General features: G+C 61.5%; 1 protein-coding gene across 1 annotated transcript; it reads right to left on the bottom strand.

Moving 5' to 3' along the window:
- Positions 1–2458: 2458 nt before the first annotated feature.
- Positions 2459–9388, bottom strand: LOC135421679 (tumor necrosis factor ligand superfamily member 10-like). The gene is made up of 5 exons (XM_064670317.1): positions 9043–9388; positions 6363–6509; positions 6058–6094; positions 5572–5679; positions 2459–5251 (listed from the first exon to the last, which is right to left on the bottom strand). Exons 1-5 carry the CDS (start codon positions 9295–9297, stop codon positions 4815–4817), a joined length of 984 nt encoding a protein of 327 aa, XP_064526387.1. The 5' UTR covers positions 9298–9388; the 3' UTR covers positions 2459–4814.
- Positions 9389–10504: the final 1116 nt, after the last annotated feature.

Raw genomic sequence — 10504 nt, 5'->3', positions numbered from 1 at the left:
TTTGAGGGCTGGCTGTGCTCAGCTGTTGGATACAGGATGGGAGTGGGGGGAGGTGACTTTGAGCCTCCCTGCCCGTGGCAGGGGCTTGGAACAAGCTGGTCTTTAAGGTCCCAACTCAAACCAGTCTGTGATTCCAGGACTCCATCCTAGAGCTGGGGTTTGAACGGGACAGAAAACGGAGAATTTTCTTTAAAAGTGGAATTATCTTTTCCTGGTGCCTCCAGCTCGTCTCGTTGGGGAAATAATAAAGGGGAAAACTGCGTGCCTGTGGTGCACGAGGCCCGTGAGCCTGGATCGAGCTGGCTCAGCACTTTCCTTGTGTACAGCTCCGTCATTCCCAAGGGCAGAGCCGGGGCGGGGCCGGGGCCGCTGCCAGCGGGGATGTGTCTGCGAGGGAATGGGAAGGAATGGGGAGGAACAGCCGCTGCAATCGGCTCCACCCCATGGGAGCTGCTGCTGCGAGCCAGAGGCTGAGCAGGGAAAGGCAACTGGCCCTGGAAAAGGAGAGAAACCCCCTGCGGAGTAAAGAAATCCCCCTAACTTCCTCAGTGGGACCTCAGGGAAGGGAGGAGCACAGCTGAGATGAGATCGGACTAAATGGCCTTTAAAGGTCCTTCCAATCCAAACCATCTGTGATTCCGTGATGGATGAACTCCGGGCTCCTGCCTGCGGCAGCGCTGGGTCCCCTCTGCTTGGTCACGGTGCCCCAGCATGAATGTTTTCCCAAGGGTTTAACGAGCATCCCGCCTCCTGCAGCTCCATGAATCCTTCGTGCTGTAGCAAAAAGGGTTTCTGTGTTTGTCTCCCTTTTTCCAGGCTGAATTACTGCCTGGGGGGAGCGGTGGCTGGTGAGGTGCCCTGCGTACCCTGGGGCAGAGCGTGGGGTGCCGGCAGCGATGGTGGGGTCACACCCCGCTGCCTTTCTTTGTGTGCTTTATTTACAATGTCCCAAGGAATGATTTCCTGGGGCGGTGACGTGTTTTTTTGGAGTGGATTTCCTCCTCCCGCCACAAACTCGGGCCGGGCTGGGGACTTGAAAGTAAAACAAGATCTTGTCTGGGAGGAGATGGAGACTTGGAGGTAGTGATGAGGCTGGCTCGTAACAACAAGCGGGTTAAAAAAAGAGCCTTTGAACGCAGGATTTATTTAGAGACAAAGGGTCGGGGCCGTGAACGCCCTGGGCTGGGCTCCTCTGCACTGAGGTAAAAGCAGCTCCTCTGCAGGGGAGATAAGAGGGTCCTTTGTCAGTGGCTGCAGGAAGCAGTTTCTGCCTGGATTGAATCCACGTGGAGAGGCCATGAGAAATCAGGTCAATGTGGAATTGTTATTAGTGCAGCAGTGACCACCCCCCCCCCCCCTCTGGTTTAGAGCAGGAGGGGATCATAGACTCATAGAATGGTTTGGGTTGGGAGGGACCTTAAAGATCAGCCACACCCTGCTGTGGGCAGGGACACCTTCCACTAGCCCAGGTTGCTCCAAGCCCTGTCCAACCTGGCCTTGGACACTTCCAGGGATCCAGGGGCAGCCACAGCTTCTCTGGGCAACCTGTGCCAGGGCCTCCCCATTCTCCCAGGGAAGAATTCCTTCCTAATATCCCATCTAACCCTGCCCTCCTTTGGCCCAAGGCTATCAAGGAAGGGTTGGGAGCTCTTGGAGCTGTCACCACAAGGATGTGCTGCCTGGGGAGCTGGAGCTCTCGGTTTTGGGGAATTTCATTATTTCATCTGCACTGCTCTGAGCTGGAGGGATGTGCTGGCACAGGAGGCACTGGGAAAGCAGCCCTGGATTGTGTGGGATGATCTGCCCTGTCTTTGGCACTGGAAAGCCAAACTGCTCCTCACTGTGGGAGAGGTTTGGTCCCTGCACTGAGGCTTCTCTTCCCCCAGGGCACGTGTTGTGTTCCCACAGCACGTCCCCACCTGCCCTGGCCTCACCCAGCTCTGCCCTCAGCTGGAGGGAGGGATCTGGCCGGGATCCAGAGGGAAGGCCACAGCCTCTGCTGCTGCTGAGCATGTCCAACAGTACAGTACCAGGTGAAACTTTGGGCACTATGTTTGTAGAAGTATTTGAGGTAACTGCATTGTTCCCCAGACTGTTAGATGCAAATGGATTGAATTGGTGATGCCAGAAATAAAGAGATAGGGGGACTGTTGTGACATTATTTAGTAATGAATCTGTTGAAAGCAAATGTCTGTTGTGGCTCCACCACACCCCTCCTTCCAAGACCTCAAGAATTGGTGGTGTTTCTACTCTTGCTTGTCTTTAAAAAAAAAACCTAAAGAAAACAGATTTTGGGAAGTATGTAGCAGGATCAGCTCAATCCTTTGATGCAAAAGTGATTTAGTGACCATTGACTCTCCAATAGGAGCTACAGTGAACTTGTCAGGAATACTCAAGTTAAAATAGTGAGATGTCTTTTTTAATAAACAACTTAAAGAATAAAAAAAATCTCTATGAGAAGTCTTCCATATTTTGGTTTATTTGCTTCCTCAGTTGGAGAAAAGTGTTGCATCCTCACCCAGGTCTCTCCACACTTTGTTCTTCTCTCCTCCCTGGAGCATGTCCTGGGGCAGGCAGTGTTGGTGCAGGGAGGTTTTGGTAGAGGCTGGGTTTTTCTGCTGCCACCCAATCCATGTGTTGTCCAGGTGGGAACAGTCAGCCAGGCTGCATGTCCCTGGCCAGGCTGAGCCCATCTGCTGGAAGCACCAGGGCAGGGAAGGGGCAGAGGGGGGGCTGAGGCTGCTCTGGGCAACCCATGCCAGTGCCTCACCGCCCCCACAGAGAGGAATTCCATCCCATCTCTCTTTGCACCACTCATCTCTCCCCAGACGGGGTGAGGCTGCTCTTTGCCCTGAAGCTGGTGGAGTTCTCCTTCCCCGATCCATCCACCCACGAGCCCTCTCCTTTCCAGGAAAGTGGAGTGGCCCGCTGGCGCCGGGCCCGGCTCTCCCTGCTCACGCACACGGGGCTGCTTTCCCTGCTTCCTTCCCGGCAAACACAACCTCCTGCCGGCTCCATCGGGCCATGTCCACTTTAAACCCCCTTTCAAAGGAAATCTTGGAACCACCTGCTGCATTTCCTGCAGCCCTGGCTTGGCTGGTTCAGCACTGAGCTCCCGTGGCTGCTGCCAGAGGAGCCAGGATGCGGAGCCGGGATGAGCTCAGTGCTCACCAAGGGGGGAGTTTGGGACTGGTGGGCATGTCAAGAGCCCTGGAAGCCCCATTCTTGTTGTGGGTCACCAAGGTGGCTGGGACAGGAGGAGGTGAGATGAGAGGTGGAGGAAAAGGGATCATTTTCAACGTGGTTTTGGAATGGAAGGGTTTGGAATGCGCTCTCGGGTTTTGTTTCCTTTGGGCAAGAGCCCAATGTGCCCCAGGGCCAAGTGCTGCAGAGCTGAGGCTCAGCTCAGCTCCCTCTATCCCTCCACCCCTCTGTTCCTCCCTCCCCCCATGGTGACTGGGGATGTGGGACCCTGCAGCCCTGCCACAGGGGGATCAGCCCTGTGACCCCCTTGGAGGCGGCAGGAGGATGCTCTCAGTGCTCTCTGGCTTTGGATGAGTTTTTGGAGGGAGGCTCTGGGTGCCAGGGTGGCACCGTGCCCCTGGGAGGGTTGTGTCAGCCCCCCTGGAGCAGGAGCCTGCAGGAGATGGGGGCTGGTGAGTGGGAATGCCCAGCACCTGGGGGTGTGGAGGGATGTGGGAACCACCTGGCTCAGCCCCCCAGGCCCAGCCAAGGATGCAGGGGGGGGAGTCAGGCCTGGAAAGCTGTGGGAGCAATGGCAGGAGCCAGGAGCAGCCCCTGCCCAGCCACGGCGTGGTGGGGACCCACTGTGGCACCCCGTGGTCTGGCTGGGCCTTGGGCTGGGCCCTGCCTGAACCCCTCTTTGGCCTCTGAGGGGCCTCCATCACCTGGGGTGGGTTTGGTCCCTCCAAGGTCCTGCCATGACCTCTGGGCTCACCCGGTGCTGGAATCCTGCAGATGAAGGATGCCAGGGCTGGAGGGGTGAGGAAGCAGGGGCTGCGCTGGTCCCTCAGGGCTGGGGGGGACAAAATCCCCAAGGGAGGAGGTGCTTGGGCAGTAGTGAGGGAGAGCTCCTGGTCCTGTGCAGCCTGGCTGGGGCACCACACTCCCCAGTGCCATGTGCCGGGTGTGGTGCCGGGGCTGGCGACTGCTCCGACGTCGCCGTCCTGCTCTTTGCCCTCCCTGGAGCCCATCACTGGTGTGGCCCCAGGTTTCTGATCTGCCCAAACCGAAACTCCTTCGCTCCTTTCCAGAGGCTGACACTGGATCTGCCCCATCCCTGCAGGCAGTGGCCTGGGGGTGCCAGCCCTGTGCCCCCTGTGCCGCTGCTCCCTGCTCACCCCGGCTGCTGCCCCAACACCTCCAGCCCAGGGTCCCTGGCACCCACAGCCCAGCTGGGGCTGTCCCTGCCCGAGGTGGGGTCAGACTCGTGGAGGGTCACCCCATCACGGGGACACTGTGTCTTGCCATGGCGGGTGTGGCCCTGGTGCCCTTCCTGCTGCAGGGAGCCACTGGGAGCTGATGTGCCGCCAGGGCTGGGATGTCTCCCATCGTGCATGTCCTCTGTAGGTCCTTGGGGACCCTGCAAGGGTCTCAGGCTTCCTCCCAGCTGGATGGTGGCCCCAAGCACAGCAGGTCCCTGTGGGCAGCCGCGCCTCGTGCCCTCTTTGGTTTGTCCCTCACCGCAAAGGACAAGACACACTGGGAAGGACCCTGTTCCACCCCCTGGCCATTGGGCCGCTGTCCCGGGGCCACGTGGGAGCATCAGCGGGTAGGTGGGAGCAGAGGGGGTGTCAGAGGTCGAGCCGGAAGGCCCCAAAGTAACTGGCAGCTGCGTCGTTGTAGTCGATGGCCAAGGAGGACACGGAGACGAAGAGCTCGTCGCCGGCCTTGAGCTCGAACAGTCCGCCCTGGTAGAGCGCGTGCAGCCCGTAGTCCGCCTCGGGTGCCCAGCACTTGGTGCCCACGCCCTTGAGCAGCAGGATGGGCTGGCTGTGGGGTGGCTGCCACTGGATGCACTGCACGAGCTGCGGGCCCGACTCCTGGGCGCCGGCGCTGCGGTAGCGGAAATAGATCTGGGAGTACACGTAGTACTTGCCCGGCTGCTCGACCCGGAGCCGCCCGTCGCGGTAGGTGATGTTCTGCAGGTGGGAGAGCAGGGTGCTGTGCTCCCAGCGGGTGATGGCGTGGCGGCACGACTGAGACAGGTTCCCGAAGCGCTCCGAGGCTCCTGGGGAAAGGGAGGGTCACTGAGGGGAGCGGCCTGGCAGGTTCAGGTGAAGGGGAGGGGGTGGCCCTAACTCTCTCCCACTCTGGAGGGATGGGGAAGGTGGCCTTGGACTGGTCCCCATCTGCCACCCAACTTTCTCCTCCCATGCTGGTCCTTTGCCCTTTGGGAGAGGTCTCTCCCCTGTTCCCATCTCGGACACCACCTGGTGCTCAGTGGGGCTCCCCAACCTCCTTGTCCTGGTCACCCACCCTTTGGGGGAGTCCTCTCCCCTGTTCCCATCTTGGAAACCCACTGGTGCCCAGCGGGATGCCCCGACTCACCATCCTGGGTCAGGCTCTGAGGGCGGAGGGTGAGATGTGCCGAGGGCTTCCCGGCTGTTTTGGGAGGAACCTGCCCCTCTGAGGTGTTGAAGTAGCTCCGCCGGGCCTCTGCAGGACAGGGACAGTCAGCTGTAAAGGACCAAGTGTGGGGACACCCAGCCCTGTGCCAGCAGGGCAGGGAAATGCCCCACTGACCCATCAGAGAGGAAGGTTATTCGGGGTCTTGTCAATCATTATCTAACGTGTCTGAGCTATCCCATAGCCCTGGTTCCCTGCACTCCAGACAGGTGGACATGGCTGTCCCTCCAGCCCATTCCTGGGACTTGTGCCCTTCACCACCCAGTGGGAAGGTTCTCCCCTCTCCCGCCCAGCTCACAGCACCAGAGCCAGGGCTGGAGCCCACCAGCCCCCCCGCTGCTGACATCCCGGTGTGTGCACGTGGATCCCAGCTCTGGCTGCTCCCCCGGAGCTGGGAGAGGGACTCACCCTTCACTGCGCTCCTGCGGAGGATGTTCTCTGTCACCTGGGCCACAGAGAGGAGAAGATCCCATGGTTAAAGGTGAAATAGGGGTTTCCCACACCCCAGCTCCTCCTCCAAGCCCCCGTCACCCTGTTTGTCACACTGTCTCTGTGCCCCACCATCTCCTTGCTGTGGAGGGCCTGGGTCCAGCCCCCTCCTTAAACCATCCTTACCATTCCCCCCCTCCTACCCCTGCAGGGAGGTGGATGGGCAAACTGAGGCAGGGGGGCAGCCAGGAGGTCTCCCATCCTCCCCTGGTCCCCAGGCTCACCGTGGCCACGTAGGCTTTGATGGTGCTGGCCAGCTTGAGGCAGGTCTGGCTGCTGCTCAGCTCCTCCAGGCTGGAGCCCTCGGGCTGCTGATTGAGCATCTGCAGACACCGCAGCTCTTCCGCACTCCCCGGAGCCTGGGATTTCAGCTGGGATGGAAACAAACCGGGATGTCAAACTGGGACGGAGGGAGGGGGCAATGGGGGATCCCAGTGGGGCATGGACATGGGACAGCCACCTTCAGCTTTGCTCCTCCAGCACCAGGGGGGCTCAGAGAAGGACCCTGAGCTGCCCCAGTCCCAGAGCTGGCAGTGAGACAGGTGGCACCACCAGGATGCAAACCTGGCTGTGTCTCCTGTGTAGGATGGAGGGGGCAGTAGGAGGCTGGGTGGATCTGAGTTCAGGCAAAGTTCTGTTTTTTGTGGATTGGACATGCTAAATCTCATCTTGTCCTCCCGTGATCCTTTGCAGAAGCCCATCCCAGTGCTTCTGGAAGGACTCCAGCCCCTTTCATGGAGTTCCAATGCCAAGCGGGAGGTGGAGGCGGAGGAGGAGGCAGGACTCGAGGACTCTTACAAGCCACAGAGCACCAAGTAAATAACCCAAAATTCCCCTTATCCATCTTCTTATCTCTTCCTCCCTCCCCCGGGGAAAATGAGGCTTCTCCAACTCCAGGAAGTGCTCACTGCTCTGGGGCAGAAGCTGCCCCACCAGCCTCGGCTCCGTGGGCTCCGGGAGGCACGAGCTGCTGCAGGAGGCTGGACGTGCCTGGGCAGCCAGGGCCACGCTCCTCCTGAGCTGGGATTGCAAAACAAGCTCTGGCACAGCTTGGCTCTTCCAACTGCCGAGCTGGGACCCTGAGCAGTGCCAGGGCAGCCCAGGCAGGTCTTGGGCACTTCCCTGTGCTAGCTTGTGGTTTGGGATGGGAAGCCTTCCCTTCCCCTGGCCAGCTGCCCTTCCCCAGCTGTCCCGGGGCTGTCCCGGCTCTGCTCTGGCCATGGTGTGGCTGTGGTGACCGTCACATCTGGTGGCCACAGGGTCACCCACACTGTGCTGCTGTCTAGGGCATGGGGAAACTGAGGCACAGATGGAATGGCTGCCCTGAAATCAGTGTGCCAGGAGCTGGGAACGAACACACTGGCACGTTGGCCACCCTACCTCTGTCACATGGGTGGTTTCCAGATCCCAGGACAGACCCAGGAGGTTTTGGGTCATCACCCAGGGCTTGGCCACCTCCAGCACCCACGCAGATGCTCCGAGGGCTGGAGCCCCTCTCCTCTGGAGTCATGCTGGGAGAGCTGGAGGTGTTCAGTTTGGAGAAGAGAAGGCTCCAGGGAGAACTTAGAGCCCCTTCCAGGGCCTAAAGAGGCTCCAGGAGACTGACTCCCTGTTCCCAGCACAGATCTCAGGAGGGATCCAGTGACCGGCCGCTGAAATCAGCCCCAATCGGTCCATTTCCGTGGTTTCCCCCTCCCTTCAGCTCTTCCCTGGGGCTTTGTCTCCCTCATTCGCCTGCTCTCTCCAGCGCCTTTCATGCGGCGCCTTTCATGTAAATCCCTCACAGCGGGATCACACGTGACTCAGGGATGGAAACAAAGCCCAAAGGAGGGCTGGAGCCCTCTCCAAAGGATGCTCTAGACAGGCTGTTTATTCCTCCGTGGGCTGGGCTTTTCCCTTTTCCCCGTCTCCGGTGTGGTTTGTGGAATGTCTGGCACTGCAGGACTCGTTTCTTGCTGGACCCTCAGGGACGAGGGTGCCCTCCACGGCGGCCCCGAGTTTCCCTCTCCCCGTGGATCTCTCGTCTGGTGTTTCCCTGACGCTGCTGGGGGGTTGTTGTGGGTTGGAATCAGCGGCTGGGGGGAGCTGGGAGGGTGTTGGCAGGATCATGGCCAAGTTTGTGAGTGATTTGGCCCGAGTGACCCCACGGGAGGTGGGAATGGCGGGATCCCAGCACAGTTGTTGGGATTGCACAGGAGCAAGAGCAAAAGAGCTGCTGGAATAGGGGTGTGTGTGTGTGTGTGTGTGCTGGTATGGGGGTCCCAGCATTTCACAGAGCGGGTGAGGAGGATGTGGGGGTCCTGGAGTGTGGAAGAGTTGGGAATGGAGGAAGGGGAAGATGAAGCAGGAACCAGGGGTCGGCGGGGCCCGGAGCCCAAGGAAATCCCCCCACATCCACTTCTGGGGCTGGAGACTCTGATGGGACCCCAGGGCAGGGCCCCCTTCCAATGAGGACCTTCAGCTCCAGGCAGAGCCCAGGACAAAGGCTCTGTCTCTCCACATCTGGATCCGCGACAGTGTCCACCCCTCCCTCCTCGCCTCCACATCTGGATCTGCAGCTCCGGGCGGAGCTCGGGCAGTGTCCACCCCGCATTCCACATCTGGATCCGCGGCTCCCTGGGGGGCCGGGGGCAGTGTCCACCCCCTCCCCTGACCCCACATCTGGATCCGCGGCTCCCTGTGGAGCTGGAGACGGTCTCAACCCCCCATTCCACATCTGGATCCGCGGCTCACGGGGGTCCCGGGGCAGTGCCGGTCGCTGCCGTGCCCGGCGGGCAGAGGCGCGGAGCGGGGAGCGCGCAGAGCCCTCCCGCAGCCACCGGCACTCCCTCCCGGGGGCACAGCCGCGCCGCCGGTCCCGGCCCCCCCGGAAAACGGGGCGGGGGGTCGCGGGGCAAAGCTCACCTTGGAGATGGCCATGGTGAAGTAGACGAAGAGGCCGGTGGTGGCGGCGATCTGCACTGCCAGGATGGCCATGACAGCCACGCTGCCCCACAGGGGACCGCACCGCCGCCGCCGCCGCTGCCCCCGCACCGCCCCGGGGCCGCCGTCCGGACCGGGAGCGGGGCCGGGACCGGGACCCTCCGCCAGCATGGGCGCCTCCGAGCCGCCGCTGTCGGAGCGCAGGTAGTGCCCGGCGCTGGGCGGGTGCGGGGCCATGGCCCGGCCCGGTCCCGCTGTCCCGGTCCCGCTGTCCCGGTCCCGCTGTCCCGGTCCCGCTGTCCCGGGCACCGAGCGGCGGCAGCGACCGCGGGGGCGGGGCCGGGGCGAGGCCGATTGGAGGAGGGCGTGTCTGGGGGCGGGGCCTGCGGCCGGAGGGGCGGGGCCTCCGCGGGGACCGAGCGGTGACACCGGGACTGACGGTGACACCGAAACCGAGCGGTGACACCGGGACTGACGGTGACACCGAAACCGAGCGGTGACACCGGGACCGACGGTGACACCGGGACTGAGCGGTGACACCGGGACCGACGGTGACACCGGGACTGGCGGTGACACCGGGACTGAGCGGTGACACCGGGACCGACGGTGACACCGGGACTGGCGGTGACACCGGGACCGAGCGGTGACACCGGGACCGACGGTGACACCGGGACTGGCGGTGACACCGGGACCGACGGTGGCCCCGGGGCTGCGGCTCAGGGGGCGGCGGGGCCCAGGGAACAGGGCGAGGCCGTGGAACAGCGGGGATGCCCAGGGAGCTGCAGTGACACTTCACGGGCAGATGGCGACAGGAGAAGGGGGAATGGCTACCCACTGCCAGAGGGCGGCGTTAATGGGATATTAACCCCTGTGAGGGTGGCGAGGCCCTGGCACAGGTTGCCCAGAGAAGCTGTGGCTGCCCTAGCCCTGGAAGTGTTCAGGGCCCTGTTGGACGGGGCTTTGAACTACCTGGGATAGTGGGAGGTAGAACTGGATGATGGGCTTTAAGGTCCTCCCAACCCAAACCATTCCACAGTTCTTGTTGAAGCCTCACACCTCTGTCACAGGGAAGTGTGGGTGCTGCTGGGGTGATCCCACAGAGCTCCAGACAACAAGAAACCCTCCTGTGCTGCCTGGGCTCAGAACAGGGCAAGGTTTCAGGGCTGGGGGGGGACATGACCTAAGCTGGGTTTAGGTGATGGGCCATATGTCAGCTCTGGACACCACAAAAGGCTCATCGAGGTCCAGGTTTGCAGGAAGGGGGGAAGTGCTGCTGAGCATGTCCTGGAGGCCATGCTGGGGGAATGTGCCCACCCTGCCCACCTGGACTGGGCACAGGGCTTCCCTCTGTGCACCCTGAGAGCTCTGTCCTGCAGGTGGGTCACATTCCATGCAATGGAAACACGGAGTAGTTTGGAAAGCAAACAGAAAGGTGGGAGTGGGT

Source organism: Pseudopipra pipra, chromosome 13 (genome assembly GCF_036250125.1).
Source record: "Pseudopipra pipra isolate bDixPip1 chromosome 13, bDixPip1.hap1, whole genome shotgun sequence".
NCBI lineage: Eukaryota > Metazoa > Chordata > Aves > Passeriformes > Pipridae > Pseudopipra > Pseudopipra pipra.
The sequence above is the reverse complement of the archived record's forward strand: the minus strand, read 5'-3'. Positions and strand labels throughout refer to the sequence as shown.